General features: G+C 40.1%; 1 protein-coding gene across 5 annotated transcripts in view; it reads right to left on the bottom strand.

Annotated features, from left to right (window-relative positions):
* Nucleotides 1–18,703, bottom strand: part of LOC120545226 (disabled homolog 2-interacting protein-like) — a 156,476-nt gene extending 137,773 nt beyond the window's left edge. For 2 of the 5 annotated variants that reach the window (XM_039779387.1, XM_039779388.1), the window contains exon 1: nt 13,192–13,314. Coding sequence is in view for 1 of the 5 variants with exons in the window: in XM_039779392.1 (XP_039635326.1) it covers nt 5,273–5,312 (40 nt within the window). In the remaining 4 variants the exon portion in view is untranslated. Of the gene's footprint in view, nt 1–5,272; nt 5,547–13,191; nt 13,315–18,687 lie in introns of those variants that run through there. The other 3 variants (XM_039779389.1, XM_039779393.1, XM_039779392.1) reach the window with 3 other exon arrangements.
* Nucleotides 18,704–18,958: the final 255 nt, after the last annotated feature.

Raw genomic sequence — 18,958 nt, 5'->3', positions numbered from 1 at the left:
ATGGTGGTGGCAGCATCATGGTTTGGGCCTGCTTTTCTTCAGCAGGGACAGGGAAGATGGTTAAAATTGATGGGAAGATGGATGGAGCCAAATACAGGACCATTCTGGAAAAACTGACGGTAGTCTGCAAAAGACCGCAAGACCGGGGATTGGAATTTGTCTTCGCAACAAGACAATGATCCAAAACATAAAGCAAAATCTACAATGGAATGGTTCACAAATAAACATATCCAGGTGTTAGAATGGCCAAGTCAAAGTCCAGACCTGAATCCAATCGAGAATCTGTGGAAAGAACTGAAAACTGCTGTTCACAAACGCTCTCCATCCAACCTCACTGAGCTCGAGCTGTTTTGCAAGGAGGAATGGGCAAAAATGTCAGTCTCCGATGTGCAAAACTGATAGAGACATACCCCAACACTTACAGCTGTAATCGCAGCAAAAGGTGGCGCTACAAAGTATTAACTTAAGGGGGCTGAATAATTTTGCGCCCAATATTTCAGTTTTTATTTGTTTAAAAGGTTTGAAATATCCAATAAATTTCGTTCCACTTCATGATTGTGTCCCACTTGTTGTTGATTCTTCACAAAAAATTACAGTTTTATATCTTAATGTTTGAGGCCTGAAATGTGGCAAAAGGTCGAAAAGTTCAAGGGGGCCGAATACTTTCGCAAGGCACTGTATATACACACACATATATACACACACACATATATATATATATATACACACACACACATATATATATATATACACACATATATATATATATATATATATATACACACACACACACACATATATATATATATATATATATATATATATATACACACATATATATACACACACACATATATATATATATATACACACACACACACACACATATACATATATATATATATATATATATATATACATACATAGATAAATATGTACAGAATCTTCATATCACAATCATATTGACCCAAATTCAAGTAATTCAGGATATTGCAGGAAATAAAGTATATAACAAAGAAGCGTCAGCTAATCTTTACTCTGAAATTAAAGAAATCACAACTCAGTATCCCATGTCTTTGTTACAGCCATAGTCTGCCATTTGTATATCTAATGTTTTAGCTCTACCTTTCAAAATTATTCTTTCCTGTAAATAATAATGCTTAAAATAACAATTATATAATAATTTGGGGTTTTCAAGATCACAATGTATTACTTAACACTGTTGTTCTGACGGGAAAAACCTTTATTTTCAACAACACAAAGACTTGGCTGCTGATTTACTCCCACCACTCTGATTGTCATTGTTGGCTGTAGCAGGCAGACGTTTTCAGAGTGATAAAACTACCAAGCGTCCACTACATGCTCAGCACTAAATAAGCAGACAGATAAGAGTTCGTGACTAGCTGGAAAACATAAAAGTATTGGAGCATTGAGCAGCCAGATATTTCCCTCAGGAGTTGGTAGCAACCAAAAACAGAGATAAAAGAAAGTGAATTGAATTATTGAATTATTACATTCTTCAGTTGGCCAAACACACAACTCCAGATGAATATCGTTCTGTAACTGCTGGGTGTGTCTGGTAGGTAGGCTACGGTTTGCTAACGCCATTTCATCTTAAAGCGCAACTCTCACCAAAATGCAAGCTAGGATCTTTTTGGGAATGTACCCGAGTCAAACTTTCGTTTAAAAGCATAATTAGGATGGAAACGCCATTTTTAAGATTCACCGTATTCTTGTTTTCGGTCAAATGGCCTTTTGAATGGGAGTGATAGCAGGCTACTATGATCGCATCAAAATCGCTATTTTTAAAACACTAAGAAGGCTCGACACAACATGAAACGTTGCTCGAAGTATCACCAGGGGCTCTACACATGAACTCCAGCATTGAGAACATTGTTTGTGTACACAGTTTACTAAAAAGAAAGGTTTTAAACGAGTCACTTTCACGCAGTTGTTGTTTACGCTATCCGCCATCTTGTCAGTCAAGAAGTGTCGATCTCCGAATGCGAATGAACGGACTCCATAGGAGGAAATGTCATTCTTATATGAGGCTACCAGGTCAATATTGTTTTTCACTAACGACAAAACAACAAATTATCCGTGCATTTATATGGAACTAAGCTTTAGGAGCTTTCCATCTTACCTCCCCTCCCTGTTACGTCGCATTCGGAGATCGACTCATTTTGACTGACAAGATGGCGGATAGCGTAAACAACGACAAGTGAGTTGTTCAAAACCTCTCTTTTTAGTAAACTCTGTGCACACAAACAAAGTTTGACTCGGGTATATTCACAAAAAGATCCTAGGTTGCATTTTGGCGAGAGTTACGCTTTAAAAGGTGATAGTAATGTCAGTGTTGCATTCACAACTTGTTGCTTCTGCTCCCAAGTGGCCAAACTAATCAGTTATTGCAAGTTTAAAGCTGCAATAATCAATATATCAATGCAGTGAATCAAATGAACACATTTGACGTGCCTTTTAAAGAAGTAGGACAAGCCAGAAAGACCTCACTTTGGCAAAATATCTTTTTTCACCAAAAGGTCTGAAATCTAGATTTGCTTTACAGACACACACACACACACACACACACACACACACACACACACACACACACACACACACACACAAAAACGTTTACAGCTGGAGACACGACAGACTAAACATCATGTTTGTATCAGTCTCTAAATCCTTCAGACAACGCTCATCTGCCAAGACAAGAAAATCTCTTGTGCTGTACAGCAGAGTGAACTTAACTTGACCATGAGGCCTGATGCAAGATAGTGTTTGCTCTTTTATAACTAGATTAAAACGAATAAGCTGACAGCCCAGTTCCAAAATGTACACGCCCTGTACCACCCAGCTCCGTAGCCTGGCTAGATTTAAGCACATGACAACACAAGCAAGAATAAATCTTTTATTAAAAGCTGAACATTCTTCAAGACAAAGCCCTGCAGCGCCTCCGCCCACAAGACCGCAGTTTCATCTGGATAAAATCTGGGAATTTTAGAAGTGTAGTCAGAAACCCTAATTCACCTCAAAATGGAAAATGAGACAAAAGCTCCTTGTTTTTTTTCACAAAAATGCTTTATAGTGAAAGAGGAGAAATTTCAAAGGTGTAATCCCCCTGTCTAATAAAAGTGCTGTACAAAACACGCACACAAGAAATTGTCCCTGTGTTTTGTCCTACAGTACATGAGCAGACATTCAACCTTTCCCAACTAGGACACAACCGTGCAGACCTATTTACATGTCAATGAAAGGACATGGATACGTTTCTCCGCCTCGCCCTTTTTTTACTTCCCTCCCTCTCATGTAGTTCCTATAAGCTAGTAGAAGTGCTCATTTTGACAAAAAGGGCATGGCTCCTTGTAAAGAGGAATGCTTGTAGTGAGAATCTCAGTTTATTCCTGAGAAAACTACACTAAAAACTAAACCCTACACTGGATTGAGTTCATATGTCTGACTACTGTTAGTTATTTAAGTTACCAATGTTATATTAGCTTGTCTGGTAACAATGCCACTCAGAATATCATCTAAAGCACTGTACAGTAGAAGAGGATGTCCAGCATGAGCAACCATTTGCTTTCTATAGATAGAAAGAGGAAATAGGTGGATGCAGTTACAGTGCCTGTGCTATAATGATCAGCTAGATGCAAACTGCAGATTCAAAATCTACTTTATATGCAAAATACAGAAAAGCAATGTGTAATATAACATGAAAATAACATCTGCTCTTAAATTAGTTGCAAACAGCAATGATGTCTGTGCACAAGTGTGTGTGTGTGTGTGTGTGTGTGTGTGTGTGTGTGTGTGTGTGTGTGTGTGTGTGTGTGTGTGTGTGTGTGTGTGTGTGTGTGTGTGTGTGTGTGTGAGAGAGAGAGAGAGAGAGATTGAAAATTGATGCCTACGAGTCTCAGGAGCCGTGAACTCTTCCTGAGAATGTAATCGGACGATGTCAGATTATTGCCATTTCTACTCTCACTTTTCTATTTATATTGAACCTTTAGAAGGGATCTTCTGAGGCTGTGTGCATTAACAGAGGCCGGCTGACTGGCTGAGAGGAGAGGATTCAATCACTGTAGGAAGATGGCATTTTATGTTGGGAAACCTTACTGTGAAAGGTTGACAAGATGCTCAATGTTCTCACTTATTTGGTTTAGATTGTTAACAGAAGTTCCAAGTCTCAGGGGATGGATCAAAACAAAGTTTCGCCTTTAACAGTTTTCTTTCCCTTTTCGTCGTCACTCTTTCTCCGTGGTGGCAGACAGCCCAGTGAATAAAGCAATGTGGCTTAGACCGAAAGTTTAGTCTCTTGGAAATATGTTCTCCGTTGACTCATCCTGTTAACCACATTCTTCATCAGCAGCACAGCAGAGTCCTCCCCATCGGCCATGAAGACAAAACATCTTCTTTTCTGGCCCAGTTAATAATATGCCACTTTTTTTTCTGCCTTTTAACTATCTAGTTTAGGCTCTAACATTTGGAGCAGTGGAGGAAAAAAAAAAAAAAAAAAGAGGCAGCGGAAAATGAGGGGGTAGAGAATGACTACTGGCTCTCACTGGCCTACAGTGCAGTCTAGATCCCCCCGGATTTATTTGTGTACATAACTCTCTTTCTGTCTCTCCCCTTCGCTTTCCCTCTCCCACTTTCATTCTTTCGTGCCGCTCTGTGTCCCTAACACAAACACCCACATGCAACCACTACACTGCATACAAATATTCAGATTCACAAACCGTCAAATTATCTTGCTGCTTTTGAACAGAAATGGTACACCCACGGCCCTCGCATATGCCACGGTTAATTATTCCATTATAAGAGCAAGAGGAGAGCCTCCTGTTCCACCAAGCTCGCACCAAAACAGTCAGACGGAACACAGATGGAAGACGAGGTAAATTCCAGAGAGACATCATTCGACATGCAATTTCGCCGCTAAAACAAAAGCTTAAAACTTGATAACGCTGTTAAAGTAATGGCGAAAAGGTCATTAGAGAAAAATGTCAGTTGCGGGCTTGATCCCATCACATTGCCATGTACTGTAACACCCCTCACCCCTCGACCCCCTTCCCAACAGAACAGACTGAAGTCCTATTCATCTGACCACAGAGGCCCTAGTCAACAGCTTAAGAGCCAAATGGAGAGCCTGGTCATAGTAGCAAAACCATGTGACCCGCTTCCCTTATTCACCAACGCGCTTTCTTCAACTTTTTCCACAGAGTGGCTTGCATTATTTCTAATCCTTCCCTGCCACCCTGGCGCTTCAGATCTCACTCACCATGCTGTGCCTCTGGATGGGTGCTGGTGTCAGGGTCCATGGTAAATTCACAGTGTGATGAGCGCCTGGATCAACACGCCCATATCCTGAAGCAAAAGTCGCCTCTGCGACTACTTAAAAACTGTTACTGCAACTACTGTTTTATTTCTGCCGCCGCCGCCACTGCCGTCTCCCTCTCTGCTGCTCTCTCCAGTCAGAGCTACTGGCTCTGGTCTGGCCCCTGCAGCCTGCCAGCTCAGCTCAGGCTTCTACCGCTGTGTTACATCTGTCTGACTGAGCCCCTCTCTGGAGAGTGAGAGAGAGAGAGAGAGAGAGAGAGAGAGAGAGAGAGAGAGAGAGAGAGAGAGAGAGTATATAACAGAGCACAGAATTGGAGGGAGGAGAAATGAGCAGTTTCCAGATTGTGGTGTTGGTGGGGAGAGAGAGAGAGAGAGAGAGAGAGAGAGAGGGTGGAGAGAGAGAGAGAGAGATATGGGTGGAGAGGGTTGTGGCAGCGCTGAAGTTTTCCACTTTGATCCATTTTACACTCTCAGCATATTTTTTTGTCATCATAAAGAGAACGTGGTAACATCAGTTTTTGGAAAACATTAACATGCCAGAAGGATTTAGGAACTTATATAGTACTGCAGCCTGGATATTAACAATGGGTGGACTCTGACCGGGTTGTGCTGGATGGGCACGGTTTCCACTCATTGCAATTTTGGGACATGAAACAACACGTGCTGCTTTTGCCGACCTGAATTGTGCAGAAAGTTGACATCGGGGCTGCAACTGTTATTTTCTTTAAAAAAAAATTTTTTAAATGAACTGTTCAGCCTATGAAATGTAAAATATAGTGAAAGTTAAAGTTTCTCGGCGCTCAAAGTGACGTCCTCAAATTGCTTGTTTTTATCCGACATGCCCCACATACAACAAAGAGATTCAAACTCCTACAATTAACTACAATGGTAAAAAAAAACTTTAAGTTTGGCTGCAAAGATAGTTGATTTGGTTGCATACAAACGTTTGTTTAACATGGTAAGCATACTTTTGCCCTTTACCTATGTCTAGTTCAGCAATTGTACAACTCATCCTCAAAAAGAAGTGTAACCACAGCATCTACACTGACTGCTACAGTTTGATTACTACTGATTGGGATTCTACATCATCTACCACTCCTGCTGCTCCTGTCCTTTCTGCATCGTAACACGGCCAAATGGAGCCCAGCCAACCTCTAACTTAAAATTTGTTTTCTCTCAACTATCCCAAATTCTTGATAAGTTATAGCTCCACATATTCAAAATGTTATGAGTTGACATTGACATATACAGGGCAAAACAATCCATTATTCAGGACAGACTGGAATGACTGGCATAAAGTCAACAAATACCATTCTGGCTAATGATAGCTAATTGTAATTATAAAGTCTGAGGGGAGAGATGGAGGCAAGCAGGACTTTGTTAAATTAAACATTACAGGGAATATTAAGATGCTTGAAATTCATGCGAGGAAGTATTTGGGCTACAAGGCATGTACAAATCATTCAACAGCCTTTGGTCAGTTATCCAGTTATATTTAATCCTATCTAAAGCTCTATTGAAAATATGTATGGAGAAAACTGGAAAATAGGGCAGCATATGCCCTAGCATCTTTAAAGAATGGAGAGATGAGAACCTTTTTAAAACAGCATCCAGAACAGAAAAAAAGAAGAAAAAAAACTTCCACCTCAGTAAAGTTAAGCTTAGCTGTTCAGGAGGGAGCAACAGTGCTCTCCGTCTCTTGTTGTGCCAAAACCTTCAACGAGTTCAAAAGAACAGACGAGGCAGACGCTCACTATTCAGTCGCAGGATGAGACGAGATGAGAGCGCTCTCTGATTTGCTGTCGATTCCTATTCATCTAAGAGTACTTTTTATTCATCATGCTGCTTATTTTGGAGCCTGTGCCACATAAGGACAAGGGCAGGTGGGGCCTACGCCAATGAATAATCTAGTAAAACATAGACCGTGGGAGTGTTTGTAGTGTTGTGATGTGGAATAGGATTTCAAAAACCATACGTGCGCACACGCACAAATGCAACTTTAAAGGTTAGTCACTGAAGAGGGGACTAGAACAAATATTACTGTTTGGTTTTCAGGGATAAAATTAAAACAGCAACCCTTCTGTCGATATGACATTCAACGAGGCAAACACTTGTTTTTGTCCCTGTGAAGTATTATATTGCCAGTGAACTCGTTAAGTGTGTTTTAATAAAGCACTAGCGGTATCTCATCCCACCACCTATTCAGCCAGTAATGTGCATATATGCCTCTGATAAAAATGAAGTTTCCCACCTTGTGAATATTAAAGGTCCCATGGCATGAAAATGTCACTTTATGAGGTTTTTTAACATTAATATCAGTTCCCCCAGCCTGCCTATGGTCCCCCAGTGATTAGAAATGGCGATAGGTGTAAACCGAGCCCTGGGTATCCTGCTCTGCCTTTGAGAAAATGAAAGCTCAGATGGGCCGATCTGGAATCTTCTGGAGGTCATAAGGAGCAAGGTTACCTCCCCTTTCTCTGCTTTGCCCCCCCAGAGAATTTGGCCCACCCATGAGAGAAAGAGACATCATGGCTTTCAAACGAGCAAAGTGGCAGTTGGTCAAGGCCACACCCCCACCCTCCACCTTGCCCCCCCCCTCTCTCCTCCTCAATAGTATTTAAAGCTACAGACGCAGAAATGGCACATCCTAAGGAAAGCTCATTGTGGGACTGGCTCTAGTGGCTGTAATTCTGCACCAAGGCTGAATTTCGGGAAAGAGACTTCAGATACAGTATTAGGGGACCACTAAGGCCTATATAAAAGAGACTTCAGATACAGTATTAGGGGACCACTAAGGCCTATATAAAAGAGACTTCAGATACAGTATTAGGGGACCACTAAGGCCTGTATAAAAGAGACTTCAGATACAGTATTAGGGGACCACTAAGGTCTATATAAAAGAGACTTCAGATACAGTATTAGGGGACCACTAAGGTCTATATAAAAGAGACTTCAGATACAGTATTAGGGGACCACTAAGGTCTATATAAAAGCATCCGAAGAGCACCATGTCATGGGACCTTTAATGTGTGAAGTTCACGTTTGGCTAATTATCATAAGTATGATATGATGTATGAATGGCTGACACAACCACCATATATTAATGTATTGTAATGTATTCTAGCTAACATGCAGAAAACGGTGCCTTGACTATGGAAATCTGAATCAGCAATTCAGAAATTATCTGACAACATCATCATCACCACGGAAATGTTTCAGAATGTCATTGTAATTAGAGAACTAGCTGGCATACTGTTTGTTCTTTTAGCCTCTGTCTCTTCTCAGATACACAAAATCAAATCCAATCACAGGTTCCAGTGTAATGATGCGTCTATATGCCCTACTCTCATCATCATGTCATCACCTGGATTAGCAAGTATAGATTACAGCAACATGACATCATGACTTTGTGTAAACATACACGCCCACTTTCTTAAACCAAGTGGCGTGTTATCTGTACCCATTTTGAGCTATCCATGTGTATGTCTACGGTGTATACAGCGGACGTAAACACGCATGCCAGTTGGCGTGTTATCGCGAGAAAGCGATGGTTGAGTTTAGGAAACGTGACAGACTGGACACAAAGGAAACGTGACACGCGGGACACAATCCCCAGTCTCCTGGGTTAAAGTCCTGAGTTTGACCCATCCACCACCCCGACATCCCTTTCATACTACTCGCTACGGCGTAAACTGACACGCAAGGTAATGTAAGTCAATGGAGGCCAAACGGCGCTGATAAACACGCTAGAAAAGCGAGTATGCGTCTTAATAACACGCCAAAAATGGCATATGAATTGGCGTGTCATACCCCACTTCATGAGATCAGTCTGATTACAGACAGGGATGCACAAATTCCAAAATTTTCCTCTGCTTTTTGATTGATCGACGACTTAGCACTGAACAATTGCAGCAAAGAAGTGTCCCTGTATCTTAAAGTCAAATATGTGCTATGCAGAGAATGCTGGGTAACAGCCAGAACTTTGAGGAGACAGAAGGACATCTCTGCTTGTCTCATCATCTAGCCCTCAGCATACTCTCACCAAGAATGCAATCTCACTTTGGTATGATAGTAAAAAGACAAGTGTCCAAAAGAAAGCACAAGAAAGAAGAAATCTGGAGGCACTTAAAGCTTTTGAGCTGAAAATACAAAATAAAATGAAAAAGACTGAATGAGACACTTTATAAGTTGTATCAAATAACATGATGCGATGCTTCAACTAAAAGAACCTATAACCTAAGGAATAAATAGTCTTCTAAATATCTTTCTCCGCGTCAACTAAGGTGTAAGAAATGCTTCTGCAAATACTTTAACGTTATATTTGAATTGTTAACATTGACACTAACTAAATGGTCAAGGGATGGTAATAATATCACTGTTTAACCCTTGTGTTGTCTTTGTGTCAAATTTGACCCGTTTTTCAAAATGTCTATATCAGAAATATGGGTTTCCTTTTAACTACCTAATTTTAATTACCCAAAAATAACATGGATGATTCCATACATCGCGCTTCCCAAGTACAACATAAGATAGGATCTCTCCTTTCATTGACTTTTGGGTGTTTTATAAAAAAACATTTGCATTTGAAGAAAAATAAAATGTTTCAAAACCAGACTGAACGTTGATATTTACCCTTCTGTAATTATCCTTCATTTCAGTCTAAATAATTCATTATTTCTGCTTTTTTAACTCAAGAAGTAGGTATAATTTCCTATAAATTAGGTTTATGAACCATGGATTCCAAAAATGTAGTTAATGTAAAACTGGTAATAAGTTGGTGTTAGTGGTGTTTATACATGGTAGTGAAAAGAAGCGTTAAAAAAAAGAGCCCAAAACATTGAAAAAAAGAGACAAAAGTGTCAATAAAAGAGACGAAAACGTCAGAAAACGTGTCGATTTTCAGGACAACAAGTACATGGTCGAATGGAAGACAACACAAGGGTTAAACAAATCTTTGCAACAATTCCTGGGCATAGAGTGTCTGCAGAGAGCATGATTCTGATCCCAGCACAAAGCATTACTCAAATCACTGTGGTAAGAAAGAACCATGGTCTCAGAAACCATAAATCATATTATCTTTATGCTATCCAATAACACTGTATCAGGGATAGAGGGCAACAACACCTCAGGAAATGACTGAACTTAAATAAAACCTAAACTTGTTGTAAAATGTTCTGTACTGTACTGTAAAATAGCGTAATGACATCATGAACAAGCATGTAAACTAAATAACCATTGCACACACTGATTTAAAGGGGGGTTATATTAGGTTGCATGCCAGCTGATAACCCAGCAACGGTAACTGTGGGATACAAATACTTGAAAGACTAAACTTCAGTGCCACCTAGTGTCTCATTTTATTTATTTATTTTTTGCTGGATTTGCTCGTTTTATCCAAATTTGGATCTAGTATAGTATTCATATCAGCACCAATTACTGACTTGTAGTCAGAGAGTCTATCAGTACCTTATTCAACAGAGTAAAAAAATGACTTCATATGTGTGTATATTTGGTGCATAGATGTTAACAAATGCTATGCTTTCCTTCCATTGCGCGCGCACGCGCGCACACACACACACACACACACACACACACACACACACACACACACACACACACACACACACACACACACACACACACACACACACACTTGATGAACGTAACTCTACCATCCTCATCACCCCCTTTACCAGTAATAGTAGCTAAAGAGGTAAGTATAAGTACTGTTACCCCGTTTTTATTATTTAAGGCCAAGGATGAAGTGCAGACTTTTTAATGTTGTCCATTCTACTTACATTCATACTCAGCTGGTGAGTCTCCTGGAGCATAGCTAAGTCACTGTTATTTCTTGCTAATAGATCCAAGAGACCTACGCTTTAGTTAGGACAATTAAAACCTTTCACATTGCAGGAAAAAATATCTAGCCATACAATTTCTAATTCATGCAAAAAATATGTTTTAAATGATGATGGTAAGGAGAACATTTAAAAGTAGGCCTAAGAATAGAAGACACTCACTGCAGTAAGTCATGAATATATTTGTGTGCCAAATGAAAAAGAAAAAAAGACCCTGTACCACCCCTCTTCCCCACACCTGTCCCACATCCCATCACATCCAGTTAGACCCCTACTCACCCACCAGCCCCCCTCTACAGTCCCCAACACCCTACTTCATCCTTGCAGGGTCGTAGCATAGTGTCTCATTTTGACCTATTCTGTGTGTTCATCCTTACGGCCACATCCACAGACCTCACCAGTTTTCACTGAGCTGCTCCATCTTGTCCTAAGCCTTCGGGCACATCCAGAAAGGAATGATATAATACTACACATTGTCATTAGCAACAAGGAAAAGTGCAGCGTGCCATCTGTCGTTCGGAAAGAAACCAAAACATTTTTCAGTGTCTGTCTTAGTGGTGAGAGTGAAGCATGTGAGTGCTACGAAGCAGCAAGCTCTCCATCTAGTGGATATCAGGCAGAAGAAAAGAGTATCAGCAATTTCGAAAGGCTCACCCAGGCATGTAAGCAATGCAAGGCTCACTTGCATGCGTGAGTGTTTGACTGGTTGGGTCAGTGAGCAGCAGAAAGCAATGCTTCTCTTGAGTTACACTGCCCATTTGACCTTTGCGTAGAGCAAGCATCCTGCAGTGCTTGTGCAGAGAATTTTGACTTAAAACTCATACTTAGCAGCCTTGGACGTGCATCTGGAATATAACGGTCAAAAACAGAGCCAAGCCATAAAATTTTTTATTTTATTTTTTTTTAAAAGCACCAACTTCTCCTCTTTCTCCAGAGTCTTAATAATAAATTACATTTTTATATGACCATAACCATGTTGAACGAGTGTTAAATATTTGATTTCTAGGTTATTAAATCATTCTAACTTAATTAAATGGTTTTAAGAAGGTCATTTAAGTATGTCTGTGCGTGCATATGAAGCTTAGCACAAGTTCCTTCAGGAAGACTTCTATGACTGCAATCACCACTATTTCTCCCTAATTCAACTCAACTGTCAAGAGGCGTGCACTCTTCAGTAAACCAATCAGAATTGGCCACAAAAACATGATCCAATCACAGAATGACATGTTGCTTTAAATGTCCCTCTCTTGCTATCAGCTGTCTTCTCAGGCAAAAGTGCAACCCTCCTCCTCCTCCTCCGGGCTTCGTCAACCTGCTACCGGAGTCCCTTCTGGCGGACGGGTCCTCTGTTCGACCTCATGGTTCCCTCTCCGCCATCACCAGTGTCTAGGCTCCATCGGGGGGGGGGGGAATATGCCTGTTCCTCTGCCCCTTTAAATATTTACTATGATGGAGTTTAATCCCCAAAGACTATGCACAATTCATGTGTCCATGTTCATATCATGCTCATCTGTAATAAATATTTGCATATCTGCAACGAAGTCTCTCCTGATTGAAGTGTGTGTGTACTTGCATCCTGATTACTGGAGAGGTATGCTCTCAGGTAGTCTATATCCACGACGTTCCACTTCCGGGATTGCTCTGGTGTCGTGTGTTGCTTCCGCTTTCTTTGTGTTGGAATTTTAAACTCCGGTGGATTTCTGAGGACTATGGTTAACTGCTCCTCAGATCTCTGCAGGGTAAATCCAGACAGCTAGCTAGACTATCTGTCCAATCTGAGTTTTCTGTTGCACGACTAAAACAACTTTACAACGTACACGTTCCACCAAAACAAGTTCCTTCCAGAGGCTATTTTGCAGCGGCACTGTGGCTCCGTCCGGCGCTTAGCGCCGCCCATGACGATTGCGACTGGTTTAAAGACATGGCAATGAACCAGAGCACCTTTTTCTCCCATCCTGTAATGCTGTGTGGACAGTGCGAGACTAATCCTCAGGCTACTCACCGCTCTCAGTGGACAGCTGGCTGTGGAACTCTGGAAACTGTGTTTCCACTGGAACGCTGATGGTGCGTCGCAGAAGATGGACCTTGCCTGACGCAGAGCGCCTCTCCTGCAAAAACAAGGAACGGATCTGTTGAGGCAGAGAGAGAAAGAAAGGGGACAGAGACACAGTGCAAGAAATTCAAGACGGATAAAAAAGGCAGAGTAAATTCAACAAAAGGCGCAGGTACAAAAGTAGGCACATAGAGTAGATGGTGTACAGAAAAAGAATGAAAGCCAACAAAAAGAAAAATGGTGGCTGTAAGGAATGCACGTGCAATAACGAGGCTCCTTATCTATGTTATTGTGGTTATTCTGGTCACCGTGTTTGATGCTGCGCACACAAAGCTGTAGAGCTTGTGATAAATGGGGAGTCATTGGAAAAACAAAGCAGGCATTAGCAGCACATCAGTCTATGTCAGCGCATATCTTCCTATAGCTTGCATACCAAATGTTTGGCTCCAAAAGATTAAACAGACAAAAGGAAAAGGATGGCCGTTGTGAGAAAGTGGCAACTGAGAGAAAAAGGGAAAGGGCCTGATGTCCTCCAAGAGGAGTGATAATGGTCTTATCAAACATCCTCACACCTCTCAACTCAATGTGGCGCCCTGTCGGTCTTCTTTTTTCTATACCTCTGTTTCCGTGTCCGTCTGTTTATCTCTCTCTGAGAGACAGCTCTTTACTTGCCTCATGGGTACCGACACCGCCTCTGACGTAAAGACAATGTCTGGTGGTTGGAGCCATTATGACTTAGCAATATAAGCTGTAATTTGACACTATTCACTGCAACAATCCAGGCTGGGATACATACAGTAACGCAGCCATGGTATCTGGCTTCCAGGAACACTGGTCTTGACCAGAGATTTCAGTATAATCTGTGGCTTTATTATAAAAATGTATTATTTCTTAATCCTTCTTTTTATTTTGAACAAAAAAATAACAATAAAATACAATATAAAAACACAATAAGTGCGTAGCAACACACCAAAAGGAAAAACAATATAAAGTATTACAAACAATGTGTTCAATCTGTCGGAAAAGGAGCGGGACGAAGCCAAAGCTTTTTATTTTTCCCACCCCTCGTTCAACTTTAAATACTTACTATACATATAATATATTATATATTTTGTATATGTATGTATCATATATTTTAAATTATATATTCATAGCAAGATAACAAATATTCTTAAAATATAAATCCATTCATACCCAGTTAATAAGTGGGTAGAAAGTACCAAACTAAAAACTAAAACCTCATAAAAGTTTAAATATTAAACTAAACTACAATTGTTCTTATTAGACCAAGGAACCCATCTAACTAATTTTCTGTGAAAGGACTAACTGAGGAAAAGTATTGCAAAGAGGAAACAGTGATGTATATTTTCACTTTCTGCTAATTCAATTAAGATAATTGATTTTGCCATGGACGTACAGTAAGCGCTGATTTGATTACAACAGTTAAGCAAATGGCAAAGCCCACTTGAAAATGAGGCGAAATCTTAACGCTGGTGCAGCCTCAGTTCTGCAGGATTCTTTGACTTGTCTTTAATCATGAGCCACCTCTACTGGCAGTCATGTGCATCTTTAGAAATGTAGATGAAAGTAATGAACTTGATCAATATTTTACACCCAGTGTGCTTCATGGGCAACAAGCTGAAGTTGAAAATGAGAAAAGTCCAACTCTAGAAACCCCTCTGGAATCACACCTTTCTCTCTGTTTTGTTACCTTCATATTGCAGCCCTCGAGAATGACAAATGTTGAGATTGTTATCCCTTCTCGCCCAGTTTTGCATTCACTCTGAAATATATCCTTTTTGGCTCGCTTTGTGTTTGTGGAAGCATCATTTGTCTTACGGTTAGAGAAACGTCACGTTGGCTGTACAAATAGCTAAGGGCCTAATCGCCTTTGGCAAACAAGGCCACAGCCATTTATTAAGTAAACATTGTATTACAAATGAAAAGGGATAAAACAAAAAGGAAGAAACAAAGGAATAAAGAAACAAAATGACTCCGTCACAGCTAACAATTTAAACTTTTAGAGATTCTTATAGTCTTGCTATACACTTTGATTTTTCTTTCCTCTCACTTATTTTTGTTACACTCTAGCGTTTGCTTGTGTTGGTATGGAACGGAGGAATACAAAGGCCGAATTTAAGCAACTAAAGAGGGAATAAAGACAAATACACATTACTAAATGATTAATCTAAGAAAATGAAATATGTTGCCTTTACACATATTGTAACGCATTAGTACTATCACAAAAAAAAGTTCAGCATGCAACGGTCAGCTTTACACATAAGAGCCAAAAAACTATTTTTATTTTGAATTTGTGGCTAAATCAATCAATCATGTATTTCAAAAAGACATGATACAAGCCTTCCGTGATCGCACACAAGACCCCCTCCACGCAGTTGCTAGTAGCCAAGGAGGACACGGAGGATTAAAAATCAATATCTTCACTCGAGCTTCTGCACGGGAAAGTCACTGGACGATACTATTTTCTGAACATAGCCATACTGAGAAATACAGAGAGAGTTGTGTGGAGCTGGTAGTCTTAATTAGCTTTGTAGCAACTCATTTGGCAACAGCTTGAATGTAACAAAAAGTTACGCACTAAAGCTTTAAAGGGTAACTGCTGTTTTTTTCAACCTGGACCCTATTTTCCTAGGTTTTTGTGTCTAAGTGACTGATGGGAACAACAATCTTTGACCTTGGTCCAATATAAAAGCAAGATCGCTGCAGTCGGCAAAACAAGCTACAATGTAAGTTAATAGGGCAATTGTCCAGCTTTTATTTACCTTCACAAAAGTGCTCGATTTGCCACTGAAAGGCTCAGATTAATAGTCTAAGTGTCTGACAACATTATGGAAAGGATTTCTAAGGAGGTCGACCTTTCTGTTAAAGAGTAAGACACTTTTCTTAAACATAAAAAAATCTGCGAAATTGTTTTCGCTAAAGCCACTTGTAAAACAATTTTTAGCATCGGCTTTAGCATTGGGAATTTTAGCATCGTAAAATACACATCAATCATTCAAAGTGGACAGAAACAAAATAAAACTATGAAAAGCCATTTTGGGTCGTCTTTCCACTTTTCCAACCATCAAAACTCTAGTTTTGGTTGAAATAAACGCATAGTTTACCGATTTACATATGTTGGCTCGATACATGCTAAAAGTATTGTTATTTTAAATGGAGTCTGGTGGGTTCTGGTTAAACATAAAGGTCCTAAATAAGTTTTAAAAAGGTCTTATCTCTGTAGGTATCCTTTCCATAATGTTGTCAGACACTGTCAGTGGTCAAATATAGCACCTTTAGTGGACCAAACTGACTATGCGCATTTGCCCCATAGGGTTACATTGCAGTCCGGTCTGTGGCTGCCGGTTACAGCGTTCTCGCTTAATAAAGGACCAATTTCAAAGATTGTTGTTCCTATCAGTCACTTACATACAAAAATATAGGAGAATAGAGTCCAGGTTGAAAGAAAAAAAAAAAACCGTAGTTACCCTTTAAAGGCTTTATCTGAAGGAGGAACCTGGAAGAACAATCTATGGTAATGTAGGCTGCATTAGTCTGAGGAGCTTGAACTAAGCTATATTGTTTATATGAATGTAATCAATCACTTTGTGACCAAGTGCATGTTCCAATCATTCTGCCAGAGAATGAAGAGTTGCTGAAATAACTTAAAACCGTATACGGTCACGACAACTGTATGATGCTTGCAGTGTGCTTGTTCACAACAGCTGATGCTCCAACCCATTCTACTTAAAATTGTTTAGCTGTCTAAACCATGTCATCACTTCTCATCTGGAGCAAGCCATTATAAAACTGTATCATCGTTTTGACCTGCAGTCTGCCGACATCGCAGAAATCCAGCAGTGTTACGGATGACCTTTCAGAGTCTGGGTCTCTGGATGGATGCATTAAAAAGCTGTTGTTCTTTGCTGCAGTGAAACGAAAAAGCACTGTAGCGGGAAGGCTGCCAATTGGTTGATGTAAATACAGTAATTCCTCCCTGCAATTATTGCTCCATTTCTGCATTGGCATACCTCAGTACTTGCAGACAAAGAAAAACTGACGCCACACGTTTCTCCCCAGTTCCAGCAGTCATGTTGGTATGCAGGTTTGGCAAGTCCACTAACTAGGCCTTGTCCGGGTGCTTTTGTGACTTTGAAACAGTGGACTTGTGTCTGAGTCTCAAGTATTCACCCACCATAAGTGCTCTGTCCCTGTTGCTGTGCTCAGAAGAAGGCTTAAGAAATTCCCCAAGGCAGCTATAATTTAATTTGTTACTAATGGTTCTTAGATAGTGGCGTTAGCTTAAAGAAATGGCTTTGCAATCAGATATTAAACATTATTTCGTGCTATTCATGTCGCATGCAATTGGCCGTGCTCAGTAATAGACACTAATGTGCATGAGTTATTGGCACACAGGGCAGGAGGTGCATGCAGTAACGGTAGAAGCTTTTGGATAAGCAGCTCTCACTGGAATGAATGGGATCAGCTTTAAGTTGGGCAGAGGTTTGCAAGGAATTACACAATGCCCCCACTGCTAAAAAAAAATCCTAAAGGAAACACTGCTAATATATCTGTAATAAGATAATATCGGCCGATATATTGGCCTGGTCGATTTTTGGTCTACCTATAATTATTATTAGTATGTATTAGAGATGTTACGATACCGCAACCAATATCAGAAAAGCCTTCAATACTGTCTAAAATGCTGGTATCGGTATCGGCAAGTAATGGAGTTTATGCACCGATCCGCTACCATGTAATTTAGCCCGATATTTTTTTTGTGCTATTTTAGGCCTTTATTGGATAGGACAGCTTAGACATGAAAGGGGAAAGAGAGGGGGAATAACATGCAGCAAAGGGCCACAGGTTGGAACCGCAGCCGCGGCCACTGCGTCGAGGACTGAGCCTCTGAATATGGACGCCGGCTCTACCAGGTGAGCTACCTAGGCGCCCTAAAGTAGTTCATTTATATATGTTCTTTTTCTGTTATGACTGACTGTCAAACTGGATAATAAAAGAAAGTTCTGTGGTGTTCATGTTTCACAAAGAGTTTAACAACAATGAGAGCAATATCACATCCATACAGGGATAGTAATATACAGCTGTGAAAACATAAAAATATATGTATTTTTTAACACACCGACATCGGATTGGTACTTGGTATTGAGGTATCGGAATCAGTAAGTAAAAAATCTCTCTAGTATATATTATACTCACTTTGCAACCTAAACTGATACTTTGCAGTCTTTAGCAATGGACTAACTAAATAAAATGTGACAGAAATAATATATACATGAATTTAGATAGAAAATACACAACTATGTGGGGGAAAAAAAAATGACAAGGACAAAAAATAAAAATGTATGAAGAACATGAACAGATGAGAAGCACAATAGTGACACAGAGGGACATGACAGACGAAGAGATAGTACTGTCTGCTCTCACCACCTCCTCCTCATTCAGAAGCAGCATCTGACAGTCACCAACCAACCAAGTTTTTTTTTTTTTTTTTTTTTTTTTTAAAAATTACTCGCGTCCCTCTTTTTTTTTTTTAGAAGGGAAAATGACATCCATTGTCTCGATGGACACCGCACATCTAGAAAAGAGAATCACACGAAGAAAAGACAGCAGTTGTGAAGGTAGAGATAAGACGAAAGGCGCCCAGAAAAAACTGAAATATTTGTTTGATAATGGAGTGGAATATTAGTTTTGTGTT

Source organism: Perca fluviatilis, chromosome 17 (assembly GCF_010015445.1).
Source record: "Perca fluviatilis chromosome 17, GENO_Pfluv_1.0, whole genome shotgun sequence".
Lineage (NCBI taxonomy): Eukaryota > Metazoa > Chordata > Actinopteri > Perciformes > Percidae > Perca > Perca fluviatilis.
This window is presented reverse-complemented; position numbering and strand designations above follow the sequence as displayed.